Genomic DNA, 23,753 nt, shown 5'->3' with positions numbered 1-23,753 from the left:
ACAGCTGAGTAAACAAAAGCCAGAACTTTGGGAAAAAAAAAAAAAAAAGTGCTTTGCCTGACATACGCTTCCAAGTTTCATTTCCTTAAAATAACAACCACAAAAAAAGGTATTTTAGTGAGAATTAATGCAACAAACCAATGCACCTCTAAAGGTTTTAGGTTACTTTAAAATAAATCAAAAATAATTTCCAGGATAAAGTTTAGAATCCCTTTGCTTTACTTTCATTTTATCCTAACATATACATACTTTAAAAATAATAAATAAATACAGACTTTCTTATATTCAATAAGGAGACCAAATGTATCAATTTATCCACTACTTCATTTTATTTTTGAATAAAAAACACTATTTCCTGTCATACAGCATATTTCAGCAATGATTTAAATCAGAATAAAATACAGTGTGCACATTATATAAGTAACGGTACCCTAAAAAAAAACTGTTATTGGAAAATATGAAACTTCAGCTACATTTCCTGTGGAGGAATTAAACGTCCCCTTGTAAGATTAGGTAACACTACATTCCTATGAATTTCAAAGTAAAAGCAGCCATTCTTTTTCTTAGATCTTTAACTTTGGTGAAAACCCAACTTTTTAAGGGAATATCTTGAGTAGCAATGATTTCTCCTAAAAAAACTAAACAAAATGGAGCTTATTCCAATGCATCAAATACAAATTAATACAAGATTAAAAAAATTAACCACTGAATAAAAACCTGCAGTTTCTAGTCACATTTTTTATCATTGAGGATCTCATTTTATCACAAAATACAATTCAGTTAATAAAAACAGTGATGTTATTTCTAATCGGATCTTATCTAAAGGCAGTTGTAACGTGTACAATGGGAGTGCTCCGGTAGAAATAATTAATACTTGAAACCTGATAAGCTGTGAGTTCACTATTTTATTTATGGTGTCGTAGTGCAAAAAGGCTTCACACAGCAGAAGATGAGGCACTTCTATGATTAAGGCTCAGAAATCACTGATTGGTTCTGCTCGGAGTTCACCAGCTGCTGCCTTTACGTTCAGGCACTTTTCCCGTTAGATAGAGGTTCTGCTTCGGGGGTTTGTGGCACAGGGCTGAGTTCTGTTGGCGGCCCTCTGGCTGAGGCGAGCCGCTCCCTCTGCTGGTTCCTGAAGTGACGGATGAGGACGACGGCAGCGCTGACGGTGTACAGCACGGTGAGCAGGCAGAAGTAAATGAAGTAGACTAAGAACTGGAAAAAAAATGGGTGGGGGGAAGTTATCCAAGAGTTTTTGCAGAAGTTTGGGCATCTTTATAAAAACCCTGCATAGGAATCAAATACTTTAACCGAAAGGAAGTTTCCCAGTTGTTCAGCTTCTACTTCAGTTTTTGTACATAAAGAAAGCACAATAACTTTTATTTATCTTTGTTAAAATATCCCAATGCAAAATCTCTTTATTAATTTTCAAAAGTTGAGCATCTACACTCCAGTATTTATAAAATTGAGTGAATTTAGCCTTAATTTGAGCAGGTAAAGATGATTTACCAATGGAATGAGATAAGATAATTGGATAATGTGCACTTGAAATAAGACAATTCAATTTGTTTTTTTGTCTTATTTTAAATGTAAATTGTCTTGTTCCATTGGCAAAGTCTCACCAATTAAAAAGAAGCACTTATTAAAAAAGACACTATAGATTTCATTTAGATTTCATTTTTTTGCAGTTAGGGCTGAAATCCTTAAAACAACTAGGGCTGAACCAATCCGATTAATCGATAAGTGAAATAATTGTCATCTAATTTAATAATCGATTAATCGTTAACTGGAGTACAGAGATTCTAAAACATGCTTATAGCTGACAGGGCAACCAATTGGAGCTTTAATTATACAAAGTTTCTAAAAAATATATTTGAACGTTTTGCATTTAAGATTTAAAAAAAAACTTCATGTGTCAATATGGTCTTTTCAGAACTCCTCAAGTGGAAAAGTTTGAGTTTCACCTGGTTTAATTTTGTAAAAAGTCTTCTTTATTGGGCTATCTGATTAATCGATTAATTGAAAAAAGAATCGACAGATTAATCGTAAAATAATCATTAGTTGAAGCCCTAAATACAACCTCCTAGATATTTGGTGCTGAACTAGCTGAAACATAGACACCTCTTTAAAGCTTCTTGGACAAAATTAAAGAAATATTCAAAATGTGGTTGAAAATTTCACCTGAGCGTATATGTCTAGTCCCAGCCCCCTCTTGTCTGAAAATATCAAGTTGATGATGCTCTTCAGTATCGTCGCTAAGAAGGTGTTGATGCCGAACACCAGAGCACACAGCTCCTTGGTGAGCGATGATGCGATCTGGAAACTGCAGGACAAACAGCTCTTCAGAATCAGCAGTTTATCATATACTTGGAGAGTAAACACTAGAGGGCGCTAAAAGTTTAATTCCTTTACAAAAGAACAACCTGTTCAGTTTAGACAGATTAGTTAATAAATTGGATTGCCGTATTTCTGGAGTTTAAGTGTTCTGATCCGAGATTCTTTGAATTGACAATAACTGGTTTCTAATGTACTTACGTAGCGATAGGCACCAGGAACTGGTAGAAGCCTCTGAAGAGGATGTAACAAGCATAACAGACCCAAATGTTTTGCGTGTTGCCCATAAGCAGCAGCAAGCAAGCCTGCAGGGCCGTGATAACACAGATGACCAGCTCCGACCAGATGTTCCACCGGATTTTAGCGTAGCCCGCCGCAAAGGAGGTGGCTGCACCTGCAGAGAGAGAAAAGGCCTAAGCTGGTCAGCAAAAAAAAAAAATCTAAATTGATCCTAACAGGGAACACATCTCCTCCTTTAAGTTAAATTAAGATGTTCAATCTGGGTGTCAAACTAGTGCTCAGACATTTCATCCCAGCGCTGCGTGTCCCGAGCCCGTAATCTTCGGTGTCCCCTCACACCCCCACCACGGACTGTTCTCCCTGCTGCCTTCGGGGAAGAGGCTTTGCAGCATCCGCTGCAAGACCAGCAGGTTCTGCAACAGCTGCCATCAGAACTGTTCAACTCTAAACTGGACTCTGCATCACACTCGCAACATTATTCCGTACCACCAACGTGGCTGAAACTTTTATAATCCTTTTAAATATGACACAACTATGTTCCACTGCATTTTGCACCATATTTATTTTCCACTGCACTGAAACTTTCCATATTAATGCCTTTTTCACTATTATTTTGATTATTTAAACTGGTTTTCCTTTTCTCCTACTCTGTTTACATGATGATCACTACAGCACATTTTAATGGTAATGTTCTTTTTACTGTTTTAAGTAACATAATTTAGTTTTTTTTTACAACCAGTGTATAAAAAATGACATTAAAGATTGTCTAAGTCTAAGAAATCAATCAGTGCTTGTGGAACAAGGACATCTGGTCCTCCGTTATCGCTTAGCTTACATCACATTTCCTTTTGTAAAGACACTTAACTGCTTCCATGTGACCTTTATCAGTTTACTACCTTTGGGCTTTACAGCTAACTTAAAGTACAGAGAGAGATGTCATTTGGTAAGAACAGGAAGCAGAGAAATTGGTTTTCTTCTGAGCTCCAAGAGAGTCAGATTAATGGGTTTGGAGGCTACCCTAATGAGAGTCTGAGGAGGTTTTAATTGTCTGATCTTTTCCTCCCTATTCAAGACAGAAAGATCTGTTACAACCATATTTATAATCAGCTGTTTTTAATGGTTTGTTTGTGTTCTTCTGACTTTTGCATGTGATTTCCCTTTAGTTTAATTCCAGAGGTTACACGGCCTCGAAGAAAGCTCTAAGTGGGCTAAAGTATCAATCAGGGGAAGAGTTGAAAAAGACTGATCAATGACTGGGGGGGCATGTTACCGATCCTATAGAACTGATCAAAGAGGAGGAAATACGGATCCCATCAGAACCAAAGTCGTTGGGACTATGTGCGTAGTATACATGATATAGACCATGGGTTCTCTTGAATCTCTACTATAGCTCAATATTTAATTGAATTTTCATAATAGAATGACGGTAAAATACCAAAAAAAAATGTTCAAATCTACTTTTCTTGTCATTTGCTTGAAAATTATGCATTCAGTCCTTATTTTTTTTTTTTTTTTGACATCAAATAATATCCTATGGAGGAAAATCTGTGCTTCATTTTCATGAAACATTTCATGATTTTTCCTCATTAGAAGGCTAAAAATACAATTGGCTGTTTAAAATGGAAACATATTTCCCATAGCAGCTATTTAACAAAAATAATAATGTTGTGTTTAATGAAAAGGCGAAAATCAGTCAACAAAGCTTTAAAGGGGTCATAGAATAATTATATAGTGTATTTGGTGCTGGTCCTTAAAGGGGAATTTAGTTTTTTTTTTTACATTGGGCCCTTGATTTTACGTTATTACATCATGATCTACTCACCCATATGAGTTTTGTGTCATTTGGAGCCGTTCTGTTAGATATTCGTTTAGGTTATATCCAGGTACCGTCTTCCTATGGGCAACGACTTCAAAGCACAAACTGAACTGTTCATAATTTATTCTTTATGGTACGCTAGCATTCATAACATGTAGGCGAATCACTGTCCCCCAGACATCCACGGTTATATTTTTTTTAATTTATATGTTTTAAAAACAAAGCGGAGCGTGTATTTTGTCATCCGCGAGCCAGCTACCATTCATTCATCCTGTCCGCTGAACTGCTGCTAGTTTTCCTCACATGCCTGGAAGATGTCTAGTGCTACTGCCATAGATGATCTCGCTCTCGAAATGGAACTGAATGATTCAGATTAGCTAGCTGTATGAATAGAAGGGGTACAGTGCAGCTGAATATGGCCCAGGCTGCCTGTTACGATTCCAGTGCGCATGCGCAGATGACGTCACACACGGCGCTTTGTTTTTAAAACATATAAATATAAAAAATATAACTGCAGATGTCTGGAGGAGAGGGATTTGCCAACATGTTATGAATGCTGGTGTACCATCAAGAATAAATTATGAACAGTTGTGTTCATAACAGTCATCTACCCAAAGGTAGACGTTACTTGGATATAACCTAACGGAATATCTTCAGATCTGCTCCAAATGACACAAAACTCATATGGGTGAGTAGAACATGGTGTAATAAGGTAAAATCAAGGGCCCAATGTAAAAAAAAAACGAAATTCCCCTTTAAGTTCTCTGAATAGGGTGTGTAACATTATTTGGGCTGAAAATGGCATATTTGCTGTTCTATGAGCCCTAATGCAAGCCTGGTTAAAAGCCCTAGAATGAAACAACAGGTTTACTTCCTTTTATGGTATGTTCTTGAATATTTAGATCAGCTGTGCGCTGATTGGTTTGTTTACAACAAGTGAAGCTGGCGAGCAAAGACTCATTATAGCAACAAGCACTCACTCACTGAAACATTAAATTGTTGATATGGTAGGGTGACCATATCAACAATTTAATGTTGATATGGTCACCCTTTTTCCCAGACATGTTCTTCTTTTCATGCCTAAAAAAATGTCCGGGGAGAATTTCAAAATCGTCCAGGATTTTGGTCGACTACAGTGCAGCAGAACTGAGCCGTGACGGTGGGCTGGTCTGGGTTGGGGACAGGGCAACCGAAACCGACCCGGTGACGGTAAACGCAGCCCGTGCTTCCTCCCGCACGGTAAGGCAGGCGGGGGGAAGCATACCGTCACCTGGTAGGGTTCAGTCGGGTTCGTTCCCAGACGAGCCCCAGAGATCACGGCTTGGTTCGAATGGTCCAGTCAGCGGCCCAGTAGCCACCCCCAAAACATAAAAATCTGGTCACCATAGATATGCTAGGCAGATTTCTAGCAGTTTAGCGACAGAATCATACTTGCAGCTTGCGGTTGTGATGGCCTTACGGTCGGACCAGCCCTTCGTTTCAGTAAAGGAAGTTTAGCACATCCTGCTTTGAACTGTCCAAGATTTTCAAAGCCATCTTCGGTAAAATGCTTAGAGCAAATGAACAGCTGAGCATCAAACTTTGCAGGGATCATCTGATACACAAAAATAATTCATGCCTGTTGAGTCTTCAGATCCTTGGGAAGACTGTGAAAATGTTCCCCTTTCTCCTTGCAGACTGGAACACTGCATTTATGCCAGTGAACCAGTGGGCTGGTCTGTATGTAAATTTCGGGGTGTGATAAAAGTACAGGCCAGAACCAAATAAGGCAACATCCCCAATTTGACATCAATTCGGTCCTTCGTTTCACTTCGCCCATTTTATGGTGAAAGTTTATAATTGTGACATTTGCAGAGAAAGGAGGTGTCGATGGGGTTTGAACTTCTCTGTACGTCCATTTCACCCACTGAACTATCGTTAATCATCTATAACAATGTAAACACGGTTTTGCATTCTATGACCCCTTTAACATTTGCAGCTATACCAATCTTTAATTAGTCGCACTCAGGGCAAAATGGCGCTATGGATTTTAAGGTCAAACTGATTAGCTCCTGATGGACGTTCTGCTAAGGTAAAGTTTCTACTAAATTACAGTTGAGTTCAAAAAGATCTGCTCATTCTATATGTTCATTTATTAATAAGGAATTTTTGGTTTTAAAAAAACAATATTACTAGTTCAATATCTAAGAGCGTCACAATAAGTAATATGCAGATGACGCTGATATTTTTTTTGTGATAAATCCAAACAGCCAAGACAAAATGATTCAGTAAGAGATTAGATCCTAGAAAAAAGACTTACTCAGTAGTGTTGAAGCCGCCTCTATTGCCCCGTTGTAGGAGGCTGTGGAATACACTCTGTTCCACAGGATGTGGACGTAGAACAGCACCAGGTAATATCCTGTGGAGTTGAGGACCCACCACATGGACCAGAGCCTCAGGTTGGGCCTCCTCACCACGTTTCTCAACTCCAGCAGCATCTGGACAAAAACCGAATCTTTCCAACATGACGTCGAGGACAAACCTCCCGGTTTGGGGTTGATTTTATCCAGTTCTGACTGAGCTGCTTCCAGCTCCTTTGGCTCCTGGTTCTTCATCCGATTGAAAAACAGGGAGCGCTTCGGCCAGGGCAGGCAGAAGGAAAGCACCAATCCGAAGCTCACAAACCCCAAACAGATGGCATCCAGGGTGTAGTAGGAGACGTTGCCCACAGACCTGCAGAGCTGTCCCAGCACGGAGCTGGTGAAGACCCCCAGCAGGACGGAGGAGCGGGAGTAGCCCGCCACGCGCTGATAGAAGGCCGGGCTCACTAAGGAGAAGATGTAGGAGGAGTAGGCTACGCGGCAGGCCATGGTGATGCCGTAGAAGAACTCCATCAGCTGTATGTGAATCAGTGTGGTGCCCAGGAGCATGAGAAGCCAGATGACCACATGGCTGATGCCCTGGATGATCAGGACCGGCTTATAGCGCAGGAGATCCGTCAGCAGGAAGGCCGGCACCAACGACACCATGTAGGAGTACGTCAACACCGGAGTTATCTCATTGGTCACCTGGAAACATCGACACAAAAAAAATAACTCAAAAAACATGATAGAAAATGAATGTTTTCTCTCCTAACTATTTTTCAAACAGGGTCAAGTCAATAAATCATTCTAGTTTACACTATTTTAGCCTGAATGGACGCTTTTTTATCGCATTCTTACCGGAAAGTTACGATGGCCGATAGGTGCAAAGACACAGTATGAATCACATGTATGACCCAAAAAAAAATTAGGCGAAATGCTCATTACTTTGTGTTTGTAGCGTTTTTTCCGTTGGATTTGTTTTTCGTACTCGCTTGATTTGGAATTTGCATCGTAAAAAGTAAAAATTTAACTTTTTTTTTTTATCAAAATGTAATTAACATTCAGAAAACATTTAAATTGTATTGGAGGGAAAAGAGTAAAAAAAAAATATTAAATAAAAACAAGAGAAAACAAAAAACAGAACACCTTCTTTGGAAGTGTCTAGACAGATAAATAGCCATAAAACCCCCGCAATGTTTTGTTATAGCATCCTAAATTCTATTATGTTGCCTTTAAACTCAAGTTTACCTGCAATTTAAAAAAACAAGTACACCATGTTCCAGTTAGCGCGGGATAATTAATTGCATTTGCAATATAATCACAACAAAATTTTCAAATCGCAGAGACACTGATTTTTAATCATACTATATTCGACAAAAGTAAGACACTAAAGTTCTCCCTGATTGAACACTTGAAGTGGGTTTGTCGCCACTTAGGAAGGTAAAAAGAGTTGCAACAGATCCTCACAAGCAAGTAGAAGTAAACACTTTTTCACACAATGGTTAAAGTAAAGTCCCATAACAACAGATTCTGGGTAGGCAAGCTCTAAAAAACTGAAATTCTGGGATGAAACATCTACAAGTTTGGGGAAAATCTAAATAAAATCACAATTTTAATTAAAGATAATCACAATTTAGATTTTTGGCAAAATCGTTCAGTCTCATTTTAGGGGTTTCAGTAAATCTGTAACTCAATTTTTTAACTAATTTCAAAAAATAAGCTTAAAACAAATATTTCTATACTGATCAGGCTAAACTTAATGTGCAACAAAAAGCCTAAGAGTGTAAGTAAGCAAAGAACCTGTAGGAGTGAGCATGTATTTATAGTTGCCAATGCAGAAAAACACATTAAATAATTTTGAAAATGAATTAATTTAGATAAGAACACAGCTGACATTTATGGTTGTAATCATTATATTTATAGAGGTCTTAAACTCCTTCTAACAAGACGTTCTCTTTCTTGTAAGAAAAAAAAATAGTATAGACCAAACACATGAAAACAACTACAGAGGGATAAATGTTCCACTTTTTCTTCTTCTTTCTCTTTGTAATTAAAATCTGGATATTAAAATTTTAAATTTTGTCGAAAAGACAAGACAGTTCCAGTAAACCTGACAAATAACTCTGTCAAACTTCTGATTTTAAAAATTATTTGTCAGACTATTAGCTCTTTATTTAGAAATCTCTTTTAGCATCACTGCAGCCGATCGTTTGATTAACATCACAGATTTCAATTCAACTCTGAATTCATTCACAAATCAGCATACAGTGAGCCGGTTAGGTGGAATGTGAACTCTGACCCACAGTAAGATGGATCAGTGAACTCCCTGCAGCGAGCACATGCGTTTATCCCAGTAGTTTCACTTAGTTAGAGCATAACTGTATTGCTGTTAAAAAGAGACGGAAAGCCTTGTTTTTCTTTGAGTTGAAGCAAAGATAACTGACCAAGAAAGTTGACACATAACGGAAAATAGCTAACCTGCACTTCAGTGAAGTTTTTCTCCGAGCTCAACAAATTGGGTGTAATGAAGGCCTCCCCGGGCCTTATGGAAGACATGAAGCCGTAGAAGCACAAAAATATGACCGAGCACTTCAGCTTTTTGGCATCCTCTGCCGGTTCCTCGGCCGGAGCCGGGGCCGTGGCCGTTTCCGCGTCTCCGTGATCCTCAGCGTCTTCCGACGGGGGTGTTTTAAGATCCACATATTTCTCCCCATCTGATCCGTCCATTAGGTCGTCTGCTGCCATTGTGGCAGCTGGATGTCGGTCACCCAGGGATGAAGAGTGCAACTTTTTAGCTGTGTCAGATCAGCATGGGAAAAAAAAATAAAATAAAAAGAAGAAAAAAAAAATCCACTCTTAGGGGACTGATAGAACAATTTTTTAACACTGTTTGGTCCTCTGTGAGCCAATAGAGACTGAGCTACATGGAATGAACCATTTTACAGGGTGATGAAACGCTAGGTGGACTGCTAGCATGCCGTCGTTCACATGTAAGAGAAACTGTTGACCTTTGCTCTGTTCCACCGTGTGACATTGTTTGACAGCAAGCTATCCAGCAGCTGAGACTCAGGGCATTGTTAACCTGAAACAGAAAAGGGAAAAAAAAGTTTAGTTAGTTTGGCTAAATTGCACTTTCCTATATAAACAAAGGCATTAGGCTTGTTTTGGAATATTTTTTCCTTAAAATCTCACCAATTTTGATGATCGAGAAAAATATCTTGACAAAAACAGATCGGTTAAAACAAATATCCACACCAGAGAGACAGGAAAATGTCATTTGTTTTCTGCACATGTAACTCTAGAAGCTGCATTCAAATCGGCCAATTACATCACACACAAATAACTGTAAACAAACCATGAAATTGGGGATTATGAAATGCAAACTCTTGTTAGAGGGTTTTGCATTAAAAAAAAAAAGTTTGTCTGCTGTAACCTCTATGTAGTAAAAAAAAGAACAAGCAAAAAGAAGTACTACACTCACAAAAATATTTCACCCAATTATAAGTTATGTAATTTTATTACATAGCAAATACCCATTTAGTTTTTTAGCTAATTATGATACAAACCTATTAAATAAATCTTATGATACATATTCATTTGTATGATAAAGCTTATTTATTTCAAATGCATAATTGTCAGGCTTTTTTATTTAGAATTAATAAAGAATAATGACTTAATATTAATACAAATTAGTGTATTTATTTCAAATGCATAGTTTTAAATGCATAATATTCAGGTTGCCTATTTGCTGTTCCGTGCAATTCTGAACACATAAACCTCAAAGTTATTAATTTTCAATAAATAAGCTTATTATACAAATGATTAGGATCATGCAAGGTTTATTCAATAGGTTTGTGTGTTAAAATTATCTTTTAAAAAGTTAATAAAATAATAAAAAATTTTTATGTATTAAATTTACATAAATCTAAAAAAATCTGGGTGAAATATTTCTGTGATTCTATATCAGATACATCTGCTCGACATAGCAGAACAGCTTGGTTTGTACATTATCTTTATGTTAAAATTAAAAACCTAAGTGTAAGTTGTTAGGGATTTGTTTGACAGACCTACACAAAATAATCCAGGAAAATAACAAATGGGTTTCATGATTTTTTTTTTTAACAAATAAGAAATCTGAAAATTGCAAACTAATTCTGTTTATCCCTAAGGGGAAATTGGTGTTGGCAGTATCATGCTATGGGATGCTTTTCTTCAGAGGAAACCAGTCAGTATTAAATTGAGCTGTTGTTTTAAATGTAGAGCAGGGCTGAAACTAGAGACTATTTTACAAATCGATTAATCTGTCAATTATTTTTTTGATCAATCGATTAATAATCTAATAGCCAAATGTTCCTTAAAGAAGAATTTTAACTAAATTAAACCAGATGAAACTAAGATTTTCCACTTGAGGGGTTCTGGATAGAGCATATTGACAGACAAAAAGGTTGTTTATCTTAAATTAAAAATGATTATATATTGTTTTTACAATTTTTGATATAATTACTGCTCAAATTAGGTCGCTCTGTCAGCTTAAGGGCTCTATACTCCAGTTCACAATAAATCGATTACTAAATTAGTTGAAGATTATTTCAAATATCAATTAATCACAATTAAGCCGATTAATTGTTTCAGCTCTAATGCAGACCATCACATGAAAAAAAACGGTTGGCTGCTTAAAAAAAAAAAAAAAAAAGCAGGATTGAAGGTTTAGAGTCAAGCTTGATACAAAAGATTGGGATTAGGAATATTTTTGCATGAAAACAGGCCCAATATACTTTGTCAAATCTGACTGAGCTGGAGATTTTTTGCAAATTGTTTGCTAGAAAACAAATCAAATAACACCAAAACATGATTTGACTGATCTCATTCAAACGTTATTGTTGGCCTATCATGTCTAAACAAAATATATTTTAAGTAGTAGACATAATGTAAGGCGTTGCTTGTTCTAAATCGTGTTAAATTTGATTATTCCCTTTCTGCAATAGAAAGCACAAGACTATAAGAGCTTAATTGTAAGAAAGAACTTTGCATTATTTATTTATCATGTCTTATTAGTACGAATTTAAGGAAAACAACAAAGCAGTGCAGTGAAAAACAAGTTGTAACTGGGTCACTGATGTGTCGTTACAGCTGCAAAACGTTACACAAGTGTTAGCATGCTCACAGGCTGCTAGCTGGTAATGTGCTGCTAACACATGTGTTGTTTAAAACGAGGGTTTATTGTGTTAATTCGATGCCAAAGTAAATTGGCAACTCATTTACTGAATTACAGCTAATAGGCTAACAGGAGTGTCCGTTAAAAGCAACAGCTTTATCTGGACATTGCCAGCAGAAATGGTTAAAAACGCGTTTAAGGTAAAACGTGTAAACTCCACAAGACAGGATAAGGTTGACTTCATAATAAAAGCGCATTTTAGTAACTTTAGAGGGAACGATAAAAATATTTGATTATTATACTGTACCTAATGTGGTCCAGAAAGCTACAGCACGAGATGGACTGGACGGTGCCGCGGTGTTTTCTGGGAAATTGAGTTTTTTTCCCGCCAAACTAGAACTAGCCAGCGTTCCCAACTAGTCTGAACCTGTCTGAGGGGAGTTGTTTTCTGAGGAGCTACCGAGAGATTTTATTACAAAAACGAATGCAATACATTTTAAATTGGTTGTTAAATATGTAATATTTTGGTGTAAAGTACAAAGCTGGTAACTTTCTTTTATCAGTTTTTTTTTTACTTCCTCTTAGTTTTTTTAATAAGGGGTTCAGAGGGAGGTCATGTAGGACCTCTTCTGGTAGGCCACTCCTATTGCAAGTAGTTCCAAAGCATTTTATCTTGGTGCAACATGGTGCAAAAAGGCATTGATATAGATGTTCAGAGCATATTATATATATTATGCTCTGATATATATATATATATATATATATATATATATATATATATATATATATATATATATATATATATATATATATATATATATATATATATATATATATTGCAAATATGTAGTATTTTAGTATGGTTTGGTTTTATCAGTGTGATGCAGAGTCAGTGACTTGATTTTGAGTTTTCTCAACAGTTTAGCTGTCTGATGGCAGTGGAGATGAAGCTGTTGCAGAATTTGCTGGACCTACAGTAAATACTGCAAAGCCTCTACCCAGAGGGCAGCAGGGAGATGGTTGGATGGGTGGAATTCAGCACATTGTTACTAAAAAAATCTTCAGCTTCTTCTAGTTTATCCTAACCACTCTTATTGTGGGGAGCAGTTAGGGCATAGAGCTTGGAATCCTGAGGTTCTGAGTTTGAGCCCCACTCCCACAGACTGCCATTTGGGTCCCTGAGAAAGACCCTTAACCCCACAGTGCACCCCAGCCAGCCCAAAAAGGCATCCTCAGGAGGATGAGTTAAATGCAGAGGTAAATTTCTCCAATGTGAGATTAATAAAGTTTAATAATCATTATTATAGTTTAGGCATTGTACCTTTCTGGAAAAAATTATGACTGTTGCAGCAAAAATTAATAAAAGAAAGGAGAATCCTGCCAAGACAGATGAACATTCATTTTGCAGTGTTTTTTTTTTTTCAAGTAACACTTGAAGATTTGAATTTAACACTAATCTAAGTGCATTTGGTCACCACTCTGAATTAGTGTTTGTCATGATCGGTTCTCTAATGGAGACCCAAAGATGCAGAACACCACTGACGGACACAGGATGAAAAGTTTAACAAGTTTATTTGCACAATCACACTGAATATGCAGAAGGCTGGTTCGGGCCTGGATTCTGGTTTCACCGGAGTCTGCGTGAGAGACAACACAGTTAAGGACTGTTGACGGGGTTTGGTTTCCAATGAAGCACAGATAGTACCTTGAGGGTTCTTGAGGTTCTCTTTGGGAGAGTCACTGTTGGTTCTGGAGAAGGATTTAGTAGCAGAGTCCGTTAGCTGCTTCAGCGTCTCACGTCTAGTTTGAGCAGACCTTGGCATTGGTTTCCCAGCTCTAGCCCAGAGCTGCTTGGAGGTTGTCTGAGGATCTTCAGGGTTTGGCTCGGAGGGTCGGCTCGGCAGGTTAGCTCTTCCAGAGCTTTCACGGGGGAAGCACGAGTTTCCTAGAGGCACAGAAACAGAAGTTAGAATCCAACTAGGGATTAGAGTCATGGAGATAATCACTGAGATCAAGGCTGACTCTGCTGGAGAAAGATGGGATTTTCTCCAGCTCCCAACAGTACCCCCCCCTCAACGACCGCCCCTTGGCGGTCCGGAGGAAGTGGAAGGACAGGAACGCTCGTACTCCTCGATGAGAGCAGGGTCGAGGATGTACGAGCCTGGGACCCACTGACGATCCTCCGGTCCGTAGCCCTCCCAGTCGACGAGGTACTGCCATCCGCGACCTCGTCGACGGGAGTCTACTATGCGGCGGACCGTGAAGGCCGGATGGCCATCGACTTCCAGGGCGGGTGGTGGGGAGTCGGATGGCGGGCACAGAGGGCTCGAGGAAACAGGCTTGATCTGGGAGACGTGGAAGGTCGGGTGGATTCGGAGGGAAGGAGGAAGTTGGAGACGGACAGCTGATGGGTTGATTACACGTGAAATCTTGAAAGGACCTATGAATCTCGGGGAAAGTTTTCGAGACATCCCCTTGAGGGGCGTCTCTTGGCGTTAGCGAAACGCTTGACTGACTCAGATGACTGGTTGAGTGTGGCGATGGTCTCCCTCCAAATCCTCCGACAGCGACGGATGTGTTGGTTCACGGACAGCACCGATATCTCTCTCTCATCTGCGGGGAAAAGAGGTGGTTGATATCCGAGACTGACCTGGAATGGAGACTGTCCAGTGGATGCGGAACGGAGAGAGTTGTGGGCATATTCTATCCACGGAAGGTATTGGCTCCAATCCACAGGGTTATTTGAAGTTAGACAGCGGAGGGTGGATTCCAGATGCTGGTTCATACGCTCGGTCTGGCCATTCGTTTGAGGATGGTAACCTGAGGTGAAAGATGGTTTACAGCCGAGAGCAGAACAAAAAGCCTTCCATACCTGGGATATGAATTGGGGACCTCTGTCCGAGAGAATCTCCTGGGGAATGCCATGAAGCTGGAAAACATGTTTTATTAGAAGCTGGGCTGTCTGGAAGGCTGTGGGGAGTTTTCTCAGGGGAACTAGATGGCAAGACTTAGAGAAACGGTCGACAATGGTTAGTATGGTGGACATACCTCGGGAGACCGGTGACGAAATCAATGGCTATGTGGGACCATGGACGCGAGGGAACAGGTAGTGGTTGAAGGAGACCAGAAGGAGGTTGATGTGAGGCCTTGTTACGAGCACATGTGGGACAGGCCAACACATACTCTTTAACATCTCGATGGAGCGTAGGCCACCAGAAGCGCCTAGAGATTAGGGCGACAGTCCTACTCACTCCTGGATGAGCGGAGAATTTTGCGGCATGCATCCACTGGATCAGACGGGACCTGACAGAAGAAGGGACATATGTGCGATTAGACGGACCGGTACCTGGATCTGGTTCGGTGACTAGGGCTGAGTTGATTAGGTCCGTTATTTCCCAGTTGACCACTCCTACGGTGCATGAGGCTGGGAGAACAGGTTCAGGTGTCTCAGGATGATCGACGGAGTAGAGACGAGAGAGAAAATCGGGCTTCACGTTCTTGGATCCGGGTCTGTAGGTGATAATGAGATTAAATCGGGAGAAAAAGATGGACCACCTGGATTGGCGAGGGTTAGTCTGTTTGGTTGACTGGATGTGAGCTAGATTTTTGTGGTCAGTCCACACAAGGACCGGATGCTCAGCTCCCTCCAGCCAATGCCTCCATTCTTCCAACGCCAGTTTGATTGCCAGGAGCTCACGATCACCCACATCATAGTTTTGTTCAGCTGAGGAGAGCTTACGGGAAAAAAAAGGCACAAGGGTGTATTCTTTGATCTGAATCGAGTTTCTGAGAAAGAACAGCTCCAACACCGGAATCTGAAGCGTCCACCTCAAGGATGAATTGTTTTGAAGGATCAGGTTGAATTAATACAGGTGCTCTGGAAAACATGGATTTTAATTTCTCGAATGCAGCTTGGGCCTCGGGGGTCCACTGAAAAGTTCGTTTGGAAGACGTTAGTGAGGTTAATGGAAGGGCGGTTTGGCTATAGTTCCTTATGAACCGACGATAGAAGTTAGCAAAACCTAAAAACCTCTGTAGTTGCTTTCGATTCTCTGGAACTGGCCAGTCTAGGACTGCCTTGATCTTGTCCTCAGAAGGTTTTACCTGGCCGCCCTCGAGCACAAACCCCAGAAAGGTGACTGAAGACTGATGAAATTCGCATTTCTCGGCTTTCACGAACAGCTTATTCTCCAGTAGTCTCTGTAGAACGAGACGGACATGTCTCTTGTGTTCATGGAGATCCTTGGAATAAATGAGAATGTCATCAATGTAAACAAACACAAACACGTTGAGGAAATCTCTGAGAACATCATTAACAAGGGCTTGGAAACAGGCTGGGGCGTTAGTCAGACCAAAAGGCATCACCAGGTATTCAAATTGGCCCAAGGGTGTCTTAAAGGCAGTCTTCCATTCATCACCCTCTCGTATTCTGAGGAGGTGATAAGCGTTTCTTAAATCCAGCTTGGTAAAGACAGTTGCACCCTGCACTGGTTCAAAGGCTGAGGCGAGAAGAGGCAGTGGGTATTTGTTTTTAATTGTAATTTGGTTCAAACCTCGATAGTCAATGCATGGCCTCAGGGAACCATCCTTCTTGCCCACGAAGAAGAAACCGGCGCCCAGGGGAGAGGATGAAGGACGGATTATTCCAGCGGCCAATGATTCGTTGATGTATTTCTCCATAGTCTCTCTTTCTGGTTTGGAAATGTTATACAATCTGCTGCTTGGAAGAGGAGCACCAGGTAAAAGTTCTATGGCACAATCGTATGGTTTATGTGGAGGTAGGGACGTCGCACTGACCTTACTGAAGACGGGGGCTAAGTCGTGGTACTCAGAGGGAACTGAAGAAAGGTCAGGAGAGTCCATCTCCCCCCCACCTCTAGGAGGCCCCAACATCGGGGCAGCAGAACGAAGGCATGTTTCGTGGCACGTAGTAGACCATGATTCCAGGAGACGTTTGGTCCAGTTTATGTGAGGGTTATGCTTCTCCAACCACTCGAATCCGAGGACCAGGGGGGAACATGCAGAGGGAAACACAAAGAAGGTGATAGTTTCTAGGTGGTTACCTGACAAAAGTAGTTCGAGGGGCTGGGTTTGGTGGGTAACACCATGAAGTCTCTTTCCGTCTATGGCGGAGACAGTGAGAGGCTGAGACAGGGCAACGGTTTTAATCTGGAGCTGCTGGACGAGGTCTGAGTCGATTAGATTACGCTCACAGCCTGAGTCGATGAAGGCGGAGAAAGAGAGACTCTGGTTATTACAGAAAAGGGTGGCTGGCAGTAACAGTCGAGGAGATTTAATTGAATTTATATGGCCCGCCAGACTCCTCATATCCTCTGGCGGGCCCCGGCTTTTGATTTTGCAGGGCAGGAGGCGATAAAGTGACCACTCTCACCACAGTAGATACAAAGTTTTCCTAGAAAACGCCTCTGTCTCTCCTCAGGAGAGAGCCTAGTGTGTCCCACCTGCATAGGCTCATAATCCCTTTCGCCTGAATGAGAGGCCTGAACAGGCAATGATAGAGACTGGGGCTTAGATCTCTGTGTGGGCATCTGCTCTGTAGAGGGAGAGAGAACAGCCATGTTATGAGAGGCCGAGGAAAAGTTACCTTGCTTCTTAGAGCTGTTTCTGGCTCGAATTCTGTTATCTAATCTGATGGAGAGACGAATTAAATCTTCGAGGGAGGCTGGTTCATCGAGGGTAGCAAGTTCATCTTTGATTTGTTCATTTAAAGCCATGAAAAATGCTCCTTTTAGAGCGCTCTGGTTCCATCCGGAAGCTGCCGCCTTTACCCGGAAGTTAATTGAAAAATCTGCCACTGAAGAGTTACCTTGTTTAAGGTTGAAAAGAGCTCTGGAATCAATCGTTTGGTCTGTCTCCTGGTTAAAGACCTGGGAAAATTCCGCAATGAAGTCAGAAAAACGGCAATTTAAACCGTCGTCGATGGCAAATCTTGCCTGAGCCCATTCTAACGCTCTTCCTGTTAACTGAGAGAGAATGAACGTTATCTTCTTGTAATCTGTAGAAAAACAACCAGGAGAGTTCAGAAAAATCAGTCGGCACTGGAATAGGAATCCCTTACAATCTTTCATGTTGCCAGAGAATTTTTCTGGGAGACTAGGACGGAACTCTGATGACGTCACAGGTTGTGACCTCGGGGGAGGAACTGGACCCGGAAATGGTTGCTGTGCGGATGTAGCGTTAGCTCCATTCAGAAAGTTAGAGCAACTCTGTAGCATTTGGTTATGAGATCCAACAAGATGGTATAACTCACGAAGCGTTTGGGTTTGTCCTTGGAGAAGAGCTTCCTGCTCGTCCAAACGACGGGTGAGGTGATCTGCTGGGCCTTGAGTTTGGCCGCAGTGTTCTGTCATGATCGGTTCTCTAATGGAGACCCAAAGATGCAGAACACCACTGACGGACATAGGATGAAAAGTTTAACAAGTTTATTTGCACAATCACACTGAATATGCAGAAGGCTGGTTCGGGCCTGGATTCTGGTTTCACCGGAGTCTGCGTGAGAGACAACACAGTTAAGGACTGTTGACGGGGTTTGGTTTCCAATGAAGCACAGATAGTACCTTGAGGGTTCTTGAGGTTCTCTTTGGGAGAGTCACTGTTGGTTCTGGAGAAGGATTTAGTAGCAGAGTCCGTTAGCTGCTTCAGCGTCTCACGTCTAGTTTGAGCAGACCTTGGCATTGGTTTCCCAGCTCTAGCCCAGAGCTGCTTGGAGGTTGTCTGAGGATCTTCAGGGTTTGGCTCGGAGGGTCGGCTCGGCAGGTTAGCTCTTCCAGAGCTTTCACGGGGGAAGCACGAGTTTCCTAGAGGCACAGAAACAGAAGTTAGAATCCAACTAGGGATTAGAGTCATGGAGATAATCACTGAGATCAGGCTTTAGCGCTGACCAACTGGAACAACACTGCGGCGTTGAGGCAAGGTCTGAAGACAACTTATGTAGTGGATCCTCTGATGATCTTGATGAGCTGCACCTGTGCAGGAGGCTCCCTCAGAGGATCCACGGCGGACTCTGCTGGAGAAAGATGAGATTTTCTCCAGCTGCCAACAGTGTTAAATTAACTCATAGTGTATATCTTCATCCAGTTGTTGTTGTAATAACTCTAAAATAGTCAACGTACTTTGACACTGCGTATTGAACACTACAGAATTTACTGTTTAGTAGTTATGAAGTCAAAAACACTGTAACAAGTATGAATCCATTTTCCTGTTATGCAACCAGAGTATCGAACCTTTTTGGATATGTTATAGTCCCTAAATGAGTATGTTTTGTTTCCTTTATTGCTAGATTATTCCCCTTTGTTTGATATTGTCCTTTGATTCTTTTACTTATATCTTTGTTCAGTTTTTAGTATTATTAGGTTTTCCATCCTGAGCTTTTCACTGCATCCCTTCTTCCTCAGCTGCTCCATAATGTCTCCCATTTTAACACGCCTATTATTCTCCTCAGCAATTAATCACTTTTCCTTGTTGGATCTGCCTGAAAAAAAAAAAAAAAACATAATTTCTTCTAAACTCCCAGTTTTCTATTTGCCTTGTGCTTCATCTCCTAACCCTAAATTCTCTCAAAAGTGGGAAGGTTTTAAAATTATTCCTCATGAATATCGCTTTGGGGGTTATTTTCGTCACAAAAATCTGGAACTTTACGGTAATGCTCTCAATTAAACTCACTCTTCATGTATGAGGTTTCAAATACTTTTATTGGTTATGATCAAAATATTTAAATCTGTACGAAAAATACATTTTTCCCCTTTTGCAATAACACGCACACAATTTGCCACTTCTTAAAACAGAACAAAAAAGTAAAAACAAAAGAAAAGTAATACTATATTTTTCTTTAAACTTCAGGCTGTACATATGTTTGATGTTAATTACAATTTAATAGACTTAATAGTACTTTATTTGCTCAAATATTACAATTTGTGAAGAAGAAATGTATAGACAACAGAGTTGTGACACGAGAAGATTCAGTAGATGGCAGCAGCGTGTCATTAAATAAAAATAAAAAAGGAATACAAAAAGTATGACCTGAGGGTGAAATATCCTTTATATTATCTGGCTGTTTATTATTGCCTTCCAAAAAAAATACATTATTTAATCTTAAACTTAATTAAATTAATCTTATTTTGTGACAAATTTAGAGACTGTTCTAAATTTCTATAATCTCAGATGTAATTACTTTAGAGCTAAGCTATCAGAGCAATTCCAAAATAGTAAAAAAAAAAAAAAAATCCACTTTCTGCTTCCCCACCAGGAAGCTTTTTCAATTCAAAAGGTCAGAATTAGCGTGGAGTTTGAGGCTTTATAGAGTGGAGCAAAAACAAAGAAAACATGCAAATGGTACCGGAAGAATGGGTCTGCCCCTTAGGAATGGGCAGTCATTTTGGTTATTTGTTAGCCTGCAATACCCAATACTGGTCTATGTCTCTGAAAGGGGTTTGTTAGGGGGAATTGTTGGCCTGGATGAACAGGCGAGATGTTCTGCTCTCCTGAATGAGGTGGGGGTTGCAATGATAGCGGGAAGGAATCAACTCTATCACTGAGTTGTATGTTTTTCTTTCTTAACTTAGATGGCTTCCTTCACACCCCTCTCAAACCATCTGTCTTCTTTTTCTATCAGAGCAACAGATGTATTTTTTTTGCTTTTTTATTTTTTATGCTACAAACATATGAGTTTAGGTACTGAAATCATTAAATGAATGTTCCAGTTCCCCTTGAGGTCTGAGAAGTCGACCTGCTGGACTTAGACCCTGACAATCTCTCCGGTCTTAGTTTCTTCTGCATGAACAGCATCATTTTCTTCCTGAACTTTTCTCCCACGAAGGCATACAAGAAAGGGTTTATGGAGCTGTGTAGAAGAGCAATGGTGTTGGTAATGTTCAGAGCCAAGGTCACCGACCTCCTCATGCCACAGCCAAACGGTATCATGTCGGCTCTCATCAGCGTATCAATCATCATGGTTATGTGGTAAGGCCCCCAGCACAGCAGGAATGCAATCACCACGGCTATGATCACCCGCATGGCCCGGTGCTTCTGGAAACCACGAGTGTTCAGCAGCCTCACGACGGTGATGCTGTAACAGGCTATCATGACAGCCAGTGGGATCAGAAAGCCGAAGATGTGGCGAAACCCACCGGTGGCAAGCTTCCAACTGGTAATGCTCCCCACGTCAAAGCTTTCGGTACATATGAACCTTTCCGAGTCGTCGTTGAATTTGACAGCATCGTTAAAAAGAGCAGGCAGGGCGAGGGCCCAACCAAGAGCCCAGACCGCTGCACAGAGGATCCTGCTGCACTCCTTTTTTTTACTCCAGTGGCTCTCATTTGCGTGCACAATCACAAGATACCTATCAACGCTTATGCAGGCCAAAAAGATTATGCTGGTGTAGAAATTTGCTTCAATAATGAGGTTGAGGAACTTGCACATAAAGTCACCAAAGAGCCATCCCTTAACAAGAGCGACTGCAAAGAATGGGAGCGTCACGGCCATCAATCCATCTGCCACTGTCAGGTGAAACAAGTACACATCTGATGAGGTCAGAACCCGTCTGCTGGAGCTGATCACCCAACCCACCAGCAGATTTCCTGGGATGGCTAGTAAAAAGTTAGCTATGAGGATTAGAGAAGAAACCAGAGCTGCCGTAGGTTCTAGAGGTTTTGGAATACATTCGAATGTCTTTGGATTCAGGTCGAGTAGGTAGGTTTCATTGTAGTCAGAGAAGTCCCCTTCAAAGGTGTAGGTGATGGACATGGCTATGGGTGAGAAACAAAGTCAAATAAGTGCAGTTTTCATTTAAACTGAAAAAAATGGATACATCAGTTTCAGCGGGAAAATAAACTAATATTTGCTTAAAAGGTTTTAACATATTGAGGAAATATTCTAAATATAAAAAGATCAGACATACATCATATCCACTTGGTGTCATCATTAACTAAAAATTCAGATTAGTTACACCTAAAGGAGGAAGTATAAAACTGATCTAACAGGGGCCAAGCAGTGTTTAAAGCCAAGTACTATAGAGGTTAATGTGAATTTAAAATAGGATTTTATTGATGTTTACACTCTTTTTCTTCTCTAATAGTATAACTTTTATGAAACACCATTGGTGGTGTGCCTTCCTGCTAAAATAACGATCAGTGTTTGTGTTAATACCCACTTTATGCAAGCAATACATCAGTTTAAAGATCCAAAATAAGACATTTAATTAAAGAACATGATATTTATGACGGTGAATGTGTGATTTGCCTCGACCTCTATCGAGTAAGGTTTACAAAGTTCTTCCTTTTTTTTTTATACGGAAATAAAATAATAAAAATTAATACATTTCCTTCACAGTTTATAGATGTATCTTTTAAACTGGGACTTGAGTATCCTTCTAAATGCTTCTAACAATATTTTTCTGAAATTTTGGCCCATTCCTCCAGTCATAACTGGTATAGGTGGGCCACCTTGTTCACAGAACCTTTTCAGTTCTAATCAAAACAATGCTCTGAGGTCTGGATTATATTATAGCCACTCCAGAACATAGACGTGGTCTTTAAGCAAATCTGTATTTACTTTACTGATGTGCTTATGGTCGATTTGGAAGAACAATTTGCACCAATGTTAACTTCCTCACTGATGTCTTGAGATGTTTCCGGATTTCCACATAATGCTCTCTCCTCATGATGCTATCTATTTTGTAATGTGAACAATAGTCTGTATCTTTGAATAAATACCCTGATAAGATAATGCTTTAACATCATACTTAGAGTAGGGATGGCGTTAAAGGGCCTGTACTTCTCCTTATTTCTCTTCAGATTGCCTTAATTTTAGTTTCAGCAAGTTGTAGTGCAGGCTTTTGGAAATGAAAACCTTTATTCACAAGTACATCAGTGGATTACAAACTGTAACATGCCTAATTTCAGGTTTCAGGTTTATGGCTTATTGTTTACAGAATGGTTTCCTTTTACCAGATTTAGCAAGCTTTATTTACGTTTTACGGGGGGGGGGGTGTAATTCTTTATTTAGCTGGATGGATGTAATAACTGCCGTTTTCTTCATTGGCTGGACATTCCCATTGCTATTTATTCTTGCACTTGTTCAAGGATCTGAGATTATTCCAAAGAATTGATTTTGAGTGATGTTAATATTGAGTAAGAATATGCATCGACGGAGTGTGACTTTGTTTATGCTTTTGATTTAAGCCTAAAGTATGTTCTTAGGGTGAATTTGAATAAATGTGTTTATGTACGATTAGTTTGACTGTCAACCACATTAATTGAGTAAGAAAAATCAGATTCAGTGCAAGTTCATATTGAGAAATACTGGGTTGGTGATTTATACCTATCCCTTAAACTTACTATATTAAATTTGACTAATCTAGACATTAGTGTTTAAGAAGATAAACTGAATAAGGAGCTTACCTTGTCTTGTTGTCTTGATTGAAAACCCCAACATCCAAATTATTTTTTGCTAGTGTGGAAATTTCTCAAAGAATAATACAATATATGCTGGGTGGGGTTTTTTTGGCCCAATATCCTGTTATCTGTCAGTTACTACACATGACTGCGTCATCGCTTTTCACTTTTTTTTAATACCCCTCTAAAGTAACCTGCTTTTTAAAAAATAACATTAAAGTTGATTAATTGAAGAGTTGTTTTTTTTTTTTTTGTTTTTTAGAACAAACATTCAAGTGAGTATCAGGAAAACCTACGGTAAATCCCCAAAAAAAAAAAACTGTCCCCAAACCTGAAGGTTTTTTTTGTTTTGTTTTGTTGTGTTATTCCTTTTATAGTTTGGTTCCATTAAACCACATAGCTGTATGTTTCACCGGGGCCTCTAAAAGACTCTCTGGCTTTCATCCTAACTC

The 23,753-nt window shown here is 39.9% G+C and overlaps 2 protein-coding genes across 2 annotated transcripts; both read right to left on the bottom strand.

Moving 5' to 3' along the window:
• Window positions 1-306: 306 nt before the first annotated feature.
• slc19a1 (solute carrier family 19 member 1) lies at window positions 307-12,339 on the bottom strand. The gene is made up of 6 exons (XM_038298905.1): window positions 12,198-12,339; window positions 9,214-9,817; window positions 6,693-7,440; window positions 2,539-2,731; window positions 2,185-2,326; window positions 307-1,218 (listed from the first exon to the last, which is right to left on the bottom strand). The coding sequence occupies exons 2-6, from the start codon at window positions 9,478-9,480 to the stop codon at window positions 1,027-1,029; spliced, it is 1,542 nt and encodes a 513-aa protein (XP_038154833.1). The 5' UTR covers window positions 9,481-9,817; window positions 12,198-12,339; the 3' UTR covers window positions 307-1,026.
• Window positions 12,340-20,245: 7,906 nt separating this feature from the next.
• Window positions 20,246-23,369, bottom strand: LOC119792337 (C-X-C chemokine receptor type 2-like). Its single transcript, XM_038298935.1, has 2 exons — window positions 23,308-23,369; window positions 20,246-21,654 (listed from the first exon to the last, which is right to left on the bottom strand). The coding sequence occupies exons 1-2, from the start codon at window positions 23,339-23,341 to the stop codon at window positions 20,594-20,596; spliced, it is 1,095 nt and encodes a 364-aa protein (XP_038154863.1). The 5' UTR covers window positions 23,342-23,369; the 3' UTR covers window positions 20,246-20,593.
• Window positions 23,370-23,753: the final 384 nt, after the last annotated feature.

This window comes from Cyprinodon tularosa, unplaced genomic scaffold, assembly GCF_016077235.1.
Source record: "Cyprinodon tularosa strain WSP-4 unplaced genomic scaffold, ASM1607723v1 ctg417, whole genome shotgun sequence".
Taxonomy (NCBI): Eukaryota; Metazoa; Chordata; class Actinopteri; order Cyprinodontiformes; family Cyprinodontidae; genus Cyprinodon; species Cyprinodon tularosa.
The sequence above is the reverse complement of the archived record's forward strand: the minus strand, read 5'-3'. Positions and strand labels throughout refer to the sequence as shown.

Excerpts from the sequence above, each read along its gene's own strand:
- slc19a1 (XM_038298905.1), bottom strand. The coding sequence starts at position 9,480 with ATGGCAGCAGACGACCTAATGGACGGATCAGATGGGGAGAAATATGTG. Across the intron at positions 7,441-9,213 it reads AAAACTTCACTGAAGTGCAG|GTGACCAATGAGATAACTCC; the intron begins GTTAGCTATTTT and ends CGATGTTTCCAG. Across the intron at positions 2,327-2,538 it reads TTCCTGGTGCCTATCGCTAC|TTTCCAGATCGCATCATCGC; the intron begins GTAAGTACATTA and ends TTTGTCCTGCAG.
- LOC119792337 (XM_038298935.1), bottom strand. The coding sequence starts at position 23,341 with ATGTTGGGGTTTTCAATCAAGACAACAAGACAAG. Across the intron at positions 21,655-23,307 it reads AATCAAGACAACAAGACAAG|CCATGTCCATCACCTACACC; the intron begins GTAAGCTCCTTA and ends TCTCACCCATAG.